Source organism: Vigna unguiculata, chromosome 2, assembly GCF_037176805.1.
Source record: "Vigna unguiculata cultivar grain cowpea cultivar isolate G323 ecotype 2 chromosome 2, ASM3717680v1, whole genome shotgun sequence".
In the NCBI taxonomy this organism is placed as follows: domain Eukaryota; kingdom Viridiplantae; phylum Streptophyta; class Magnoliopsida; order Fabales; family Fabaceae; genus Vigna; species Vigna unguiculata.
In genome coordinates, this window is record NC_140793.1 from 36396601 (window position 1) to 36414222 (window position 17622).

The 17622-nt window shown below is 32.8% G+C and overlaps 2 protein-coding genes across 3 annotated transcripts; one reads left to right on the plus strand and one right to left on the minus strand.

Annotated features, from left to right (window-relative positions):
• Positions 1 to 650: 650 nt before the first annotated feature.
• On the minus strand, positions 651 to 9517 carry LOC114172977 (ASI1-immunoprecipitated protein 2-like). The gene is made up of 11 exons (XM_028057152.2): positions 9024 to 9517; positions 6937 to 7738; positions 6719 to 6804; positions 6505 to 6599; positions 6091 to 6393; positions 5477 to 5974; positions 4632 to 5301; positions 4292 to 4522; positions 4064 to 4188; positions 2690 to 3084; positions 651 to 2275 (listed from the first exon to the last, which is right to left on the minus strand). The coding sequence occupies exons 2-11, from the start codon at positions 7705 to 7707 to the stop codon at positions 1004 to 1006; spliced, it is 4446 nt and encodes a 1481-aa protein (XP_027912953.2). The 5' UTR covers positions 7708 to 7738; positions 9024 to 9517; the 3' UTR covers positions 651 to 1003.
• Positions 9518 to 15859: 6342 nt separating this feature from the next.
• LOC114174734 (protein CDI) lies at positions 15860 to 17515 on the plus strand. Of its 2 annotated transcripts, XM_028059584.2 has the most exons (3): positions 15947 to 16114; positions 16201 to 16273; positions 16350 to 17515. In XM_028059584.2, the coding sequence occupies exon 3, from the start codon at positions 16362 to 16364 to the stop codon at positions 17154 to 17156; it is 795 nt and encodes a 264-aa protein (XP_027915385.1). In that variant the 5' UTR covers positions 15947 to 16114; positions 16201 to 16273; positions 16350 to 16361; the 3' UTR covers positions 17157 to 17515. The 2 variants fall into 2 exon arrangements, with proteins under 2 accessions (XP_027915384.1, XP_027915385.1); XM_028059583.2 differs by lacking the exon at positions 16201 to 16273 and having other exon boundaries at positions 15860 to 16114.
• The last annotated feature ends 107 nt before the right edge of the window (positions 17516 to 17622 follow it).

A 17622-nucleotide genomic window follows, 5' to 3' on the forward strand; every position in this document is an offset into this window, starting at 1 on the left:
AGAAAAAATAAAGTTTCCACAAAAGGAGATCAAGACTGTAATATTTTGAGTTTTGTTCTTTAAAAATTGGGATATTAGTTTAAAGGAATTAGTTGGAATTAAGTCTCTCTTAAATGGGTGGAATTCTATTAAGAAAAATGTGATTATTTACTTAAACTTTAAGTTATCCCTTCTTTTGAGGAGAGAACTTTCACTGTGTTGAGTTTGTTCTGGAAGCAAAATTAGTGTACATTCTAATATTGTTTATTGATATATTAACTATCATGAGAAAATTCATAATTATTTAGCATCAAAATGAATTTACCTTTAGTCCATATGCAAAATTTATTTGAAGTGATCACATATCTGTTTCTCCAAGCTAATATGAAAGAAGGAGGCAGGTACATTAAATCATTGTTAATAGTTAAGGGGCGTAAAATAATCAATTAGTTGCAATGGTTGTTTACCCTAAATCACATTGCAAGAAAACAAAGCAGCGTCACAACACTGCCACTGAACTTTGCCCTTAAAATCGAGGGGAACAATCATACGCCGAAATCATGAACTTCAATTTCTGCAACAAGAGTTGAATTTGAACTAGAACTTATTCAAAAATTCAGAGCTTACCGAGTGTATAAATATATATATCAGGATGAAAAAAAGACAGCATGGAGCCAGGAACAGAGGAAACCCTGCCATAAAAATAGTCATCCGCAAGTTCCTAGTAACACATCTGAAATTATGCCGGCTTCAATTCTCTCTATATATACAAACAGCCGTTAACTATGCATTCTGAAAACAAAAAAGGCTAACATAAAAACATGTATGTGACATAGGAGATTAAAAAGAGAAAAGAAAAATTATTGACTCTTGTTGTGGACAATGGCTCCTTCTTGTGTAGGGAGGGGAGGGGCTGGAAGATTATATATATCTATCTATCATACAGGCTGGGCCATCCGGAACAAGATAAGATAATTTACATGATTCCAAAATATATATATTATATATATGAGCCAGCAGCAGATTATTTTCTCCCAAAAAGGAAAAACGAGTTGTCCATACGCTGGCCGTCGGGTAAAAGCTCTGCAGGTTTTTTGTGTTCCTTGTTTGGAGATGGAAAGGACAGAGAGAGGGAAAGAGATGCAGCAACACCATCATCCTCCTGCACATCTCCTAAGCGATCTGGGCGGTTATTTTGCCTGTCTACTGGCCCGATTAAGAAAGGCAGCATACCCTTGGGCGCAGCTGGTGCCGGCGGCGGTGCTTTCGTTTTGCCCCCTAAGGCAAGCTCTAGATTAGGAATCACATCCTGAAATCCTTTATCGTATTCACCAACCCCTTTGGTTGACAAGCTATTCAGCACAGACAGTGAGTTGCTAATATTGTGTGTGCCCACTGGAAAGAAGGTTCTTTCCATCGTTCCCAAGTCCTCCCGGATAATTTTCTCATCACAAGCTTCCTCACATCCTTTGTCCTCAACTGAAGAACAGGAACCAAGATCATTTCCAAGAGATGCAAAACTGTCATTAAAAGAGTCTCTACCTCCAGAACCATAGATCCCACCGAAACCAGTCTTAAGCTTCTTGCCGGAACTTTCTGTGTCTTCTAACTTGACATTTCCCTGACTCCAAGGCATTTTCTGGCAACTCACAGCAGAACCCTGCATAATTGTATCAGAAAGATCTATATGTTTAACTTTATCATTAGGTAGCTGACAGTTTATCCCTTCTGCACTTGGGTCTCCCTGAAAAGTTGCCTCCAAGTCGATATAGTGACCATCTTTCCGTTTCCTCTTAGGCCACCGCCAATCTTCCTCAACATCCATTTTTTCTAAGATTTTATCCCCTCCTATATTGCTTACGAGAACTGTTTCTTCTTCTTCAAGTGCTACCTCTAAGTCAATATAACGATCATCTTTCTGTTTCCACATAGGCCCTTCCTGATCTTCACTACCAATAATTGTTATTGAGTTTTTCTCCTTACTCAAATCGCTTGCATCACCTGTTTCTTCATTATCAATAGTTGCCTCCAAATCAATACTGTAGTGACGATACTCTTTTTGTTTCTCCTTGGGCCTTTGCTGGTCTTCCTCACTGTTTATTTTCTCTGAAATTTTATCCTTAGTAATATTGTTTCTAGCACCTTTTTCAGAAGGAATCACAGACAACGTTTTCTCCTCTTTGACAGAAATATCAGAATCAATTTTTGTTTCCATCACATTGCTGCTTGCACTTTTTCCCATGGCTTCCGGAGGTTTTGACTCTTTGCATGGTCCCTGTTCAGGCACACTAGCTTTCTGCATAAAGCAAGAACGCCTTTCAACAAACTGAGAATATTGGCATCAATAATAACAACAACTCTTCACAAAATGGTTTTTTAAATAGTGATCTCAAGGTAGTTGCATTCACAGCATAGCTTATAAGCAAAAGGATTATAGACAAACAACGGGGGAATTATGCATTAAGCGAGAGCTTCTTTCAACTAATACTCACAAAATGATTTTCTAAATGGTGATATCAGGGTAATTATAATTCATATCATAGCATAAAAGCAACAAGATGTGGGACATATAACGGGATTTCCTCCTGACATACACACAAAGAAATATTTTTAATGTTAACGTCACACATGCATTCAAGTAGGATTTTATCAATTTTAAAACAAACCTTTCGGTCTATCAGATATATGTATTTAAGGATAAAAGCATTACCAGGGACGAATCAGTGGAGATCTTCTCTTGACACAACAGAGTCGTGCTAGTTGGAACCCATTTTGATTCAATCCTACCATCTAGTTTCTCTGTATTTACTTGTAAATCCATATGTGTCTGGTCATTGACATCAATATTCCTACATCCCGTAGTCGGATGTTGGTCTGTGGATGTGGAGGGAACAAGTGCATTGCATGAACTATGCCGATCAATTGTTTCTTCATCCTTGCACTTTGCCAAACAATGTGTCTCAGACACCGTCAAAACAACAGTTGAAGATTTCTCTTCAACTGGCATTACATTCAAACTGGGAATACAAATCTTTTTTGTAGAATCTGAATGATTCATCTTCCTTCCCCTAAATATGCCCCATAAGAAAAACAACATATTCCAGCCTGTCAAAAAAAAAAAAAAAAGGATCATTAGCATTCCAAATATGTGTCTGAATTTAAACAATTCTTTTCTTTTTAAAACAGTCACATAATCAGTCATCTAAACTGCAAGCCAAACATGCCCATTTGTCAAGGACAAACTACTCTCCACCAAAAGTTAATGGTTTTATATCTAACATGCCTCCTTAGCACACCTATCGTGAGCTAATGTTCAATTCTTTTTAAGAAGGACAAGTAGTATCGAATTCATAACCACTTCATTGTAAAGGATTTGATTCCCCCCCAACTGATAAAGACATTGGAAGAACCACAACACTTTTAACCACTGTCGTTTGCAAAAGAGGAAACCAAAGATTGACTGAAATTTAGCTTTAGTGAGACACTAACGCCTAATGCATATCAAATTATTGTTTTTTACTTTATCAAAATACAATATAGAACATTCATATTTTTTGCAACCTTAATACATTCCATATATACTAGTCCTATTCATAATTTTGACATCATATAAAAAGTAATATAGAATCCTGACTCAAAATAAATGAGATCATCAGTCAGGCATATGACACATAACCTGTTAGATATTGTTTGATATTATTAAGATATTGTTAGATATTGATAACCACAATATCAAACAATATCTTCTATTTAATCTTTTTATTTTCAGTTACTCTTTTTATTTGTACTTCTCTCTATTATAAATAGATTACCCTATGTGTGGTTTATACACAAGGGAGATTAATCTCAATCCCTATTTTCTTTATTCTCAACATAACCATTTGCCAAAAAATAAACATAAGGTGCACTATAGACAAAGGAATGCTATTCTTCATACAGATTTCTCAAATCATCTTACACCAAGGAGTCCATGAACATTAATCAAAGCATAAATTTCCAAAAAAAGCCCAACCATGCAAGTAAACTTTCACAGATTGCTTAGGATGTTAGATTGTTTGACAAAATGTATGGAATAATTCCTTACGCTGTGAATTTTCAGGAAGCTGATTGGAAGGGAATATCAGCAGTTCAACATCCTCAAAGTTTCCCTTAAGTGCTAAATCATTTCTAATCATGCGATCCAAAAGACCTTTGTAGTGTCTCTCATAACTGTGTCAGAATATCATTAAAAAGTCAATTATTACAAGAAAAGCAATATATATTTGCACTTCATGGTCTACAGTCAATATAAGAATATTATCCATATACATACCTTTCAACATCACTGGCAAAGAAGTATAGAGCTATATTGTCTTCACTAACACCACCATGATCAAATTGTGAAGGCCACATGCTCAAGCGAGAAGCTTCATTGAAAGAAACTTTAGGTAGAAATTTGTTCACTGCTCCAAGAACCTTAGGAGAAGCACAAGAAGATAAATGCGCCTGAAGTCCAGTATATAAATCAGGAGGCTTTCCATTTCTATGCACTTCAAAGGCACCCCTGCAAGCAAAAAACAAAGCTTATGTATATTGCGGAACAAGACAATTAATAAACACTAAGAGCAATCCAGAACAAGAGACAAGCTAGTTCATCATAAGATGCTCCATACTGCCATATGTATTCGTATTCAGGAAAGGCCAACATCTTTGAAGGAACAATCGACAATGTCACGGCTTTATCAGACATGTCTTTCACTACAGGTTTTCCGGCTGCAAGACAAATGGAACCAGACTTTCCTGGTTGACAAGACTTGAGTAGCTTAAAATCATTGGCAGAAGAACATTTGGAAGAATCTGAGGTAGAATTCTCAAGGATTTCCTGTTGGTCAGGGGTTTCTTCAGTAGATATACCATTCTTCAGTGTGCTGGAAATCAACACTGGGTCATTTGAAGTCACTTCACAATTCAAATCTGTGCCTGAGGTAGAAACCTCATCAGTTTGGTTAGATACTTCTTTCTTTTTGTAAATTTCAGGCCTTCTCAATAAAGCAGCCTGAATAGCAGCTTTCAATATATTGCCTTTAAGCATCTCATCTTTTGAACTACTTGACGTAGTTGCAGATATTTCAGCACCAGATTCTTGTGTAGTACCAACACTGCAACCTTCCATAGCATGGCCAAATTCCTTACATCTTTGACAGAATAGGCTTTTTGAAGTATGAACCGTTGGCCTTATGCGATCACTAGAACTATCTCTGCTTTTCTCAATCTGATTAGTTGTCTCTCGTGCTCGAGGCAGCACATCCTGTTGAGCTTCATCAACACGGATTGATGTTCTCTCTGTAAATTTCAAAGAAAATGAAATTAGAAATAATATTATAAGATACCACAAAACCTAGATCTGAAAGAAGGATGCCACACCTGAAAATGAAACCAAACTATCAAGAGCAGCAAATTAACCTCTTCAGCCCCACCAAAAAGAAAGAAAATACAATAGCAAGTATAGAGATCACACCTGAAATAACTTGAGGCTCCAAACTTTTCCGGTTTATATTACTCATTGACCTTGATAATGCACTTGCTTTTCCATCCTGATTAACCTTTAACTCTCGATTGTTGTTCATTGTTGAAGGTTTACTTGATTCAGCACGAGGTGTGAGCCTTTGATCACCCTTAGGAGTGGATACAACAGAACTAACCACCGGCCGATCAATCCTAGATGGAAATTTCCTGTCAATTGCACCTGATTCTTTTAAATGCCTAGATCCTTTCAAATCCTGCACAGCTGCAGACTTGGGTGAAAGCATTTTAACTTTTGATTCAGTTGCATTTGTTCTCCCCAAACTTGGAGATTTGAATAATGTTGATTTTCCAGTCATCCGAGCAGGCATCTCCATGTTCTTTGAAGCATGTTCATTAACCCCTTTCGGCTTGGAGGGAACAACTTCATCAACAAGTTTTACTCTTGGCTTGGAATTTACATTGCTGAATGAATTGGATTTCATTAACATACCTATTCATGAGAAACAATTTGTGCTCAGAATAAATGAAACTCTGGCATATTTAAGACAAAATAATTACACACAGAAAATTGCAGTGAAGCAGAACATCTGAAAAATAAATTAATACCCTTTGAAGTTTGACCCCGGGGACCAATGGAAGGAGAGCGAGCAATCTCTGTGTCACTACCTCCAGAGTTGTTTCGACTAGGTATCAGAAGACTGGGCTTCACTTTAGATTTATTTAAGCTCTTAAATGAAGATTCTCGGGACAATGGAACTAATCTCTTGGGGCTTGATGTCTTTGGTGATCCTGTGCTTGATTCAAGAGCTTGTCTTTTTGCTGCTGGAGCTACCTCAATGTTATCAGAAAGTCTTTTGCCAGTAACTTGTGAGGTTGAACTAACTTCAAGAATTTTTTTGTCCTCAACATCTGAACCACAAAATTTAATCCCACAAATGTCAGCATACAGTCATAGATATGGATATGGATGCTCAAACGTCTATGAACTCAAATAGCATGCAAATTCAACTTCACCCTTACCCGGTTTTTTATTTTCATTCTCCTCTGCTTCTTTACATTCTTCACACAACCAATCCCCTTCAGGGACTTTCTCAAGCATTTCTCGCATACAGTAGCTGATTCAAAGAAATAATAATGGTAAAATCCAGTTTGATAATTAGAAAAAGAAATTTGCAACAATATTAATATTAATAGATAGAAACTGAAAAATAAGGTGAAATTTTCTTATACATACGTGTGCTCTGCACCATCACTGCACCTACTACATATAGCAAGCAGATCCTCCCGACCAGCATCTCCACAGATGTCGCACACCTTTACCTATTTACCAGACAATGCAATCAGAAATGGATTTGAGGATAAGCATCTCCACAGATGTCATTGCATTTGACACCTCTCAGTTTCATCTAAATCAAATTTAGTTTCAGTAGAGAGAAAAGTAAAGATACTCACATCATGTTCCACAACATCTGATTCATCACTCTCATCTTCAGATTGAGTTTCCTGCTTGGCAGGCGATTTAACCAGTTCTGCAGCTTTCTCACACTGTCCATCTTGGACTGAACATTTAGGATCTTCATTGTTCGCTTCACAGACGTCAGTGTTTGCTTCTAACTTTGCGCATACTTTTAGTGAAATGTTGGAAGTACTCTCAATAAGACCATCCTTAACCGTAATACATTTTTCGCCAGAAACAACAGGTTCCCTCTCCTTGGTACATGATGAACTAAAATTCTCAATGGTGCATTCAGAAATTTTTTCTGACACAAGAGAACATGAATCCTTCTCCTCATGCATTATTACTCGTTCTTCATTCCTTTGATGGCTATCATTCACTAAATTAGTATCACTGGCTCTACTTATACAAGAAGTGTTGTCATCATGACCTTCTAAATGCTTGGAATCTTGATACTTATTCGGTATGATCTGTCTACTCTTGGCATTTTCAGACAGAGCATCTTGACTTGAATTAACACTTTGCATATTACTTGCTTCGCTGACAGTTTGTTGTGAGCTTTCACAAGCTCTGCTCCTAAGAGAATATGCATTGTCCTCATCCATAGAATACTGATCAATAGCCGCTCCTATGCGACAGTTTTCATCAGAAAACTCTTCAGCCTTTGGCCCCATGAGAGCATGATTAAGATGCATGCAAGATGAACAAGGAGCCGAGCACACATTGCAAGTTCCAGATTCAAGTCTCATATCAGTGTTCTGAGTCATAGAACTTTTGACAAACCTTTTCCAGATTCAGCTGATACATAATCAAAAACAAAACACAAGTTAGAGGAGAGAAGAAAATTTTGACTCAGACTCTCACAATTGCTTTTAGCAGAGGGTTATGGAGATCTCCAATAATAACAAATTTTCTCTAAGTTTACTCCATAGAATTAACATGAATGATTTATCACAATTGAAAGCACAGAAGCTGCATTTGGCTTGTATCATATTTGTAAACCATATTTTGAAGTTCCAGACTGGAATTATCTTTTTCTCTAATATGTGGATATTGTGCCATTCATGGATTTACTTGGATATGGAGCAAAGTTGCAAGATTTTAACATGGATTAACTCAATAGCCGTGCTTATATATTAATGAGTTCTTCTTTAAACAGAAAGAAAAATGAAGACCATATGTAATTCCAGAAATATAGTTTTGCTTTGCTTCGGTAGAATTTCGCATACATAAGCAGCTGCTCAACTAGGACGATAGGAAATGAAGAAAACAGTAAACCAAACATTTATACCAAGACCTACAATGCAAACACATGATACATTAATGCATGCATATAATCGCCCACTTCTACAATTTTTGCACAATAATACATTAACACATGATACAATTTTTATCCCATGGCATAATGATTTGAATGCTATTTTATCTGCCCACCCCTCCATTTTAATAGACCATAAAGTTACTCAATGTGACAGATATTTCAGAGCGACAAAACAATAACCGGATTGCCTTAAAAAGAAGAAAAGGAAAAACCTCTCAATTACCCTGTTATCTCACCACGTTCTCCTGGGATATTATGATGATTGATTACCCATGACCGAGGTTCTAGAATCTGGAAACTGCTCAATGTCACTTGCAGAATTTACATCCAAACCACACTAACAAACATTATCCCAACTTTTACATAAAAGGTACTAAGCAGGTACCACTCCATGAGATGCTCCCTCAACCCAGAATCTAACAGATTACAATTTTGCAAATGCTAATTGAAGTGTGCTAAGAGGTCCCCAAAAAAAACAAATTCCCCCCAAGTCCCAGAACCCATTCCACTGACAAAATGAAACCCTAACCCAACCACGCACTGGATTATTCTAAAATCCCCTGTAAGAACCAACAAGTGCCCTACTGTCCCAATAAATTCATCTTAACAAAACGAGAACGGTTGCAATCAATCCATCAACAAAATAAAAGGAGAAAAACCGATTTTAGGGGGTAAATATAAATTCGAATAAAAAGATTAAAAGAAAACCCTAACATACAAAAATTGAGACGGAAACCATCTTGTTTGCATTGCAAGCCTCACCTTGCGTTAGGCAAATTCCGATGAGAAAGAAGAAAGCGCGAAGTGGCGGGTACGGCGAGGTTTGTAGTCGCGGAAATCTGCGTCTTGGAAATTGTGGGTTATGAGAGTTTAGAGTATCTGTAACGACGATCCACCAAATGGAGATTCAAAATGAAGGGTTCAGAGATGAGATGAAGAGCATGCAAATTTCACAGCGAAACACACACACAGAGACACGGAATTTCATACAACGAACAAACTCCGTATTTATTTATACTGAATAAAATTAATTGCAAGATAAATTATATAATAAATTTCCTCCCGTTTTTTTCTTCTTCTCTCCTCACTTTCTCTGCCTCTGCCTCTGATCTGAACAAAAATATAAATAAAAGTGAAATCTTGCAAATGGGCTTTTTATTTTTTCATCACAATCCAAATCCATCTATCTGACCCAGCTGGCTTAAACTGCCATCTCTCTCTGTAGCTTCCTCAAAAAAATTCCCAAACTCTCTGTTTTCGTTTCTAAAACATATAGATTCATTAATTAAGTCAAAATTCAAAATCCTTAAAACAGAATTCTTGGCCATTTTCCATATTTATTTATTTTGCTTTTTATCTTTATTTATGTTAATCTCTTTATTTTCAGCTGGCTATTTATTATTTATTTATTCGGTCATTTATTATTTATTTAGGTTTTATTATTATTATTTAAACCAAGCTGGGGCCACGAAGACAAACAAGTCAAGGTGAATGAAGTGAGCATCCCGCACGTGTGAGTTTAGTGAGGCATGTTAACTCAATGGCAGCGCGTGAGTAAGGTGCGCGTGGGGATTAGGTGGATCAGCGCTAACGCCTCTTTAGCACGCTTCTGTGCCTCACATTTGATCGGTCATTCTTCGGAGTAATATGAATTTCACTTTTTCAATTATTCTCTTTAATTATAAAAAATAGTTTTAGAAAATTAAAATATATATATATATATAATTGGTTTCTTGTACAGTGTATTTTAGTTTTGAAGATAACTTACATATTCGAAATTAGTTTTTCAAATTTGAAATTATAAAATGGTTCCATTTATATTAAAAAAATAAAATAATATACTAAAGTAAAATACATAAACCCTACTACTTTTCGGAAGCATATAATGTCATGGTGAGAAAAATATATTTGTTTTTCTGAAACTAATTTAGTAATTATAACAATAAATAATTATTTTTTGTATTTAGGTGTTTTGAAGTTTTGGAACCAAAATTGACCGTTGAATTTTGTTTATTAGACAATATTTAATTTTGAACATGATTAATGATAAGGGAAATACAATATTTATTCCAGACATTAAATTAATACTTTTCATAATTTAAAAAAAAGATTGAAAATGATGAGGTATTTTTTTTTTAGTGGTGGAAATGAATGTGATATGTGACAGAAAATATGATGTTAAAAAAAAAAAATAGTGAGAGAATTATAACAAATGTGATTGTAAAATCACTACAAGCTATGTGTATGTACTTTTATTAAATATAAGTGTGCATGTTTATAGACATTATTTAGAGAGACTTAAATTAAACCATAGAGAATACGAATAAATTGAATAAGAAGATTTATATACTTTTTAAATTTTATAAAATAATTATTTCAATCACACGTGTATATATTTTATGCAAAGTATATTGTAATAAGTCCAAATAATGATGATATTAATATTTGCAGTCAGAAAATAAAAATATCAATATCTTGAATCCAAGTTGCATTTTGTGGTGCTGATGAGGTCTTAACAAGTGACCTCACGTTTGTTAATAAGTGAGACAGTTCAATATTTTAACTTAGGTCTTTGAAATTTATAAAAAAAAAAAAAACAAAACAAAATATATTCGAATGATATTAAAAACAAAACATATTCGTATCATATTTACAAAACATAATCATTGTTTTATGTTTAATGTTGGTTTATAATTTATTTTGTTGATAATTTTCGTTGACCAGTTCGTTGACTATATATTTAGGGTTTAAGGTAAATTAGATATTATTACGAGAGAGATGATTCAGTTCAGAAAAAGTTAACCTTTTTTTATTTATCTTGTAAATATTTACATATTTGTATGATTATTGATGGTATGAAGGTATTAAAATGGGGTTGAAGATCATGCATACATGCATAGTTATATTTAATAAATTTTACAATAATAATATTAGTGTTTTTTTTTCAACCAATTGTCAACCCTACTACAACTTTACTTTGGATAACGTTCGGATACGGCCAATAAATTTTAAGATTAAAGAATTTAAAAAAAAAAAAAAAAAAACTATTTCGTCTGTAAAATCAAAACACAAACAAGAATTAAGATTAAAGAATAACAGTGATAGCAATAAATTTTAATCTGGAAACCTTCTTAATACGAGTAAGAAAAAGTTTGAAACTTAATATAGCCATAAAAAATTTAGTATAAAATTAAGAATGTAAGTAGTCTATTTATAAAAAATAAAATCAAACAGTATGGCTTCTATCTTTTTGGCATGACTATCTTTCAATTCTCGCAAAATGTTATGGAGATATAATTATTTTTCCATGAAAAAATGATAATAATTAGTGAAAATATATGTGTGTTCACTTTCATGTAAATAATTATTTTAATGTAGGATTGATTTGTGATTTTGTTTTGTAAATGTAATTTGCGTGTGATTTAAGAAAATCTTAAATAAGTAATACTATAATTTATTTTTATACATTTTATATTTTCGTAAAATAGTTTTCATCATGGTGACAATACAGTGAGTTTGGGTACCGTGACGAGTGGACACGTGTGGAAGTTGAAAGAAGACAATAATCCAAAGATGGTTTACATCTTTTAATTTAAGTCTTTACCGTGAAGTAAACGAAAGAAAATAAAAATAAAAGATTGATAATAACGTGATAAAGAAATAAGAAAAGATTAAAAAATCAATTTAAACCAGGTTGACAAATAACTTTAAATGTCTAATCTAATTTAATTAAGTATAAAAAAATTAATTAATAACTCGATCAAGCCCAATATAGTGTTAGACTCGATTATAAAAATGAAAATAATACAAGAGAAAACACTTTTTCTCTTTATTTTCTTCTATTTTTTCGTTTCTCCGTGAGGATCCAAAACACTAATTTCTCAACTTTCTGTTAGGAGAATACGATTCTTTTTTTTTTTTCTTTACGTGCTTCTATTTTATATGCAATGCTTAGTCAAATTACAAAATATTTATATACGTATGCAATGACCATGTTTGTGAATATAGTCACATTTCCTTTTTCGATTTTTCTTTCGGACTCAAATTTTTTCTAGTATTTAAAAGTTTTAACTTTTAATTTCCGTATTTTTATTTAAATTTCAGCAAATGTGTTATTTTAAATAAACTGTGGAAAAGGAATGTCACTTTATGAAAAAATAAATATTGTTTCTTTAGGAAGGTAAGTTTCATTTCACAAAAAGACACACGTGTGTTTATTTTAAATTAACAAAAAAAACGTGGGCATTATTTAATATAACTTTAGGGAAAAGTAATATAATTTTATGAAAATATAAGTATATTTTATTTTTCTAGAGCTAACATATTTTCGAAATTAAATATTACGGTGGCATGTATTGGGGAATTAGAATATCTAGATAAAAAAAACACAAACATAGTACAACCTATAAATTCTTGATGCCGTTGACTTAACAAAGATAACAAAAGAGACGAATCAAGTACTAAGACAATAGATATTGAGGATAAGAATGAGTGACTGTTTAATTATCAAATTATGTATCAACAAATTTAACCACTCGTTTCCCACAAAAATAAATTTATAAAATACATGAAGAAGAGATATTTTAATACTTTTAAGTTATACATATATAATGTTATTAAAAAAAATTCAGTCTAATTCAATTGTAATGTGTAAAAATTAATGCATATTTCGATAGAAATTTGCGGATAAAAGAATATATCCGATCAATAATTAATGACCTTAATATATATTGAGAATTAAGAAATTAATTTTAAGTATAACTCAATGTTACAAATATTTAAATTTTCGAAACAATTTTAGATATCATAAAATTTTCTGTGATATTGAATTAAAATTTTCTATATATAGGACAACAGACTTTGGTGGTATAAACTTGTATTGACTAAAAAAAGTAATAGTCTGCCATTCAAGATCATACAAATCTTAATGAATTATTTTAGTGATTAATGTTTATCAATTTTGTGCGTATGTATAGATATCACTCTCGTAAAACATTCTCATTCAATTACGCAAAAGAATTTTTTTATTTTACTCCTGTCAAATCAAAAGTGATATCAACAAAAAATCTTTTATTTAATTGAATTTTATTAATTTATCATCTAATAATTTATTTGGACAAAGTAATTAAAATATCTTATATTTTAATTATTTTATTTGGATAAATTAATTTAATTTTTATTTTAAGTTAAACTCAACTCTAACCTTTCGATCAAAGATGATTCGGTATTTAATTCGGACTAGTTTGACTTGATCTTCAACCGAGACCGGTTTGACTTGATCTTTACCAAGTCAGTTCGGCTCAACTTTTAGTCAAAGTCGGATCGTCTTTGTGGACTTGTGGACTATTTTTCATCTTGACCAATGAGGAATTCTATAATTTATGGAATTTTGATTTCTTTTTTTTCTATTGAATTTCAAATTCTAATATTTTAGTTGTTTGAAATTCCTCGATTTAAATTTTCTTTTAATTTTAGCATTTAAACAAGTAATTATACTTGAAGAAATTTCAAATTCTTCAAATAAATGAATTATTTTCTTAAACGGTATCATTCAAACATAAAATTAGACAATGAATAACCATCGACTTTAATATTATTGATGGGCTTACTTGAAATTTTAATACTGTTGATGAGTTTACTTGAAAAACAAACAACATCAATAAGACATAAATTCAATCCACCTAAGAGATTGACATCATATTCAACCAAAAAACTTAATACAATATATTTATGAGTCTTGTTTACATTATATATAACTAAACTTTATTATTTCTACCGAACGTTACACTTGAATTTTGAACAAATTCAACCATATAAAATCATACATTTTCACCCAGTTATATATTAATTATATATTGTATACTCATCTTAGTTGAAGTAAGATCTTCATACAAGAAAGAAGAAAAATGTGTGACGCAGAAAGACAAAATGCGTTGCGTATTATTGTGATTTTTTAAGAATTGAATGGAAGAAATGTTGAAGTTGAGAAAAGCGAGGAAGGAGTTGGGTGAGGTACGAGAAACACGAGAAACGTGCATGTTTATGCTTAAAGATTAACTTTCACGACGACGTATACGACAATATAACTTGGTAGTTTTAACAGCTCTTAGATTAGGGAAAATTAATTGATTAAGATATATTAATAGGGCCCATATGCTCTAACTTGCCACCATTAATTAGTTTTGCAGTTGAATTTTTAAGCCTTCTTTAAAAAGTTCACACATTTAAATTTTGGGTTAAATATGTTTTTTTTTCTTAATTTTCAGTTAATTTTGTAGTTAGTCCATTTTGAAATTTTGAATCAATTTAGTTTTTTATTTTCTGAAATACGTAAATTTAATCATTTTAATAAAATTTTATTACATTTATTTGACATGTTTCGTATGTATTTCAGGATTGTATTTGAGTTGTTTACACTGTTTGACACATTAATATTAAGTCAAATACTATAATAAAACGTGCTTGAAATGTCAAATAAACTTAACAAAATTTGATTAAAAAGACTAAATCCACGTATTTCAAAAAATAAAGAACTAAATTAATTAAAATTTTGAAATAAACTAATTCCAAAATTTACTAAAATTAAGGAATAAAAAATATATTTAAGCCTTAAATTTTTATTATTAATAATTTAAGTGCCGACGTAGCACACATACCCCACATGCTATGCAATGAATACATAACTCAAGTTCAACATATCTACGTCAGTGCGTACGTGAGAAAATTAAGATATTCAAGTTTAAATTAGAGGTTGAGGTTCAGCCTACTTCTCCCTATTCTTGTTAGGCTTTTACTTTCTGCACCTCTACAATTTTTTCACACACCTCCAATTTGTAAATTACGATTTTACCCTCTGAACAAGTGATTTCCAATCTGGAACATATCCATTACCTCTTCTATGCTTGATTGAGCAAATAATAATTACATATGGTCAAATCATTTTCAAAGATATACATTGTGATTACAAATGTGAGAAAAATTATTGAAATAAATAAAGTATCATTCTAGGGAGTCCATACCTTTATAATATTACAATATATAAAAAAATTTATTGTTTACTTTACTGAGAGAATAAATTTCTTTTTCTTTCTATTTTCAATGTACTTTTTTTTTTAATTGAACAAAATTCACTTATGATGTTAATGCACAAAATCATGAAGATCTTTTGTCACTATTAAATATAAATGGACACCCAGTTATTTTGGGCTTTCTATTAAAGTTGTTTACTGTTGTATTGAGTTTGGGCCTTCTTTCCCTGAGAACAGAAAAGAAAAACTATCGGTTGTTCCTTTTTTTTCTTTCTGCACCCCTATAAAAATCAGTGTTATAGTTTAAAATTGTCTATAAAGTTTTGCACGCATTTAATACTTTCCCCTTAATATTATTTTTGAATATTATGTAAAAGATTAGTTTATATGTATGTTTAATAAACGATAAGGTTAAAAAAAGATTTTTAATTCAACTCTGTTAAGATAATTGTTAATTTAGAAGTATATGATTAACTTATAATTTTAAGTGAGTAAACATAACCTCTCTCTTTCTCTTCATTTCTTCACCTCAAACTCAAATCCCTATTTACTTTGTTATTTATAATTTAATTAAGACAAATCAACAAACATGAGATAGGCACAAAGGAGTGAATAAATTCCTTGTAATTCCAGAGAATTGATCCATAGAAAAAGAGTAAAACTGTGGGTTGGGCTAATTGATTGAAGAAAGCGCGTGATCTGATCTATATATAGTACTCCACCACTGTCGGTGTCTGCTGCATGTGCATCACCACCCAAATCTCGCTTTAACTAAATTTTTCTCCGTTCAAGTCCAACCCACACTGCTGCTATTATCTCAATTCGGTACTTTTCTTCATTTTACATTTGATTTCTACACATGCATTCTATACATTTTTCTTAACTTGGCATTACGCTACATTACATTACAGCATTTGGGTGATATTGGGGATGAAAAAGATTGGATTTTTGTTCTTGTTTGTCGGTGTTCACGTCTAGAGTCAAGTGGGTATTGTGTTTTGTTCTTTTTTTCTTTTTCCTCTTTGTTTATCACGTTTATGTTTGATTTATTGCGTGACAGGCACATCGAGAAATGAGTTTGAGCAATGGCAAAAGTGAAGCACCAATAGCCCGAAGTGACGGGGTAGATGGTGAGATTGTGAACAATGAGAGCAAGGTATTCAAGATCTTCGTTGGGTATGACCCGAGTGAAGATCTTGCCTTTGAGGTATGTCGGCACTCCATCTTGAAAAGGTCTTCAATTCCCGTTGAGATCATACCGATAAAGCAGTCAGATCTGAGAAAGAGGGGTTTGTATTGGCGTGAGAGGGGTCAGTTTGAGAGTACCGAGTTTTCCTTTTCTAGATTCTTGACACCTTGCCTTGCCAATTATCAAGGTTGGGCGATGTTTGTGGATTGTGATTTTCTCTACTTGGCTGATATCAAGGAACTGAGAGATTTGATTGAGGACAAGTATGCTATCATGTGTGTTCAGCATGATTATGCTCCAAAGGAGACTACTAAGATGGATGGAGCAGTGCAAACTGTGTACCCCAGAAAGAATTGGTCTTCAATGGTTCTTTATAACTGTGGTCATCCAAAGAACCGTGTTCTCACTCCTGAGACTGTCAACACACAGACTGGTGCTTTTCTTCACAGGTTTCAATGGCTGGAGGATGATGAAATTGGATCCATTCCTTTTGTTTGGAATTTTCTTGAGGGACATAACAAGGTTGTTGAGAACGATCCTCTTACTTTGCCCAAGGCCATCCATTATACTCGTGGAGGACCATGGTTTGAAGCTTGGAAAAACTGTGAATTTGCTGATCTATGGGTCAGTGAAATGGAAGATTACCGCAAGCAAGTTAAGAAAGAATCTGCCAATTAGAGTCAATCAATCAGCTTAATCTTGTTATTTATTGAGAATCAGTTATAGTGATGTATTATTCTTTTATGTCATTCGTTCTGAAAAATCTGAATCTGGTGATTCATGTTATGAGAGCAGGAGAGTAGTCACTGCTGGTCTAAAACTAGAGTTTAGTGCTATTCTTTACAGTATTACACTATTATATTCATAGCTATTTAAGAGAAAATGCTGCTGCTGATGTAATTCATTTTTTATTTGTTTGAGGATTTCCCTAGGACTTTAAGGGAGAGGTACAAAAGCACCACTCTGTATTGAATATTTTAATGTACCACTCTGTATTGAATATTTTAATGGAGCTTTAGTAGAAGATTATATATTAATTATATGTTCCAATATAGGTATCAGCTTCTGCTTAGGCTGTAAAACTTCTTCCCAATCTAGAGACTATGATTTCATTGCTTGTATTGGTGTAAAAAGTGTAGTATCA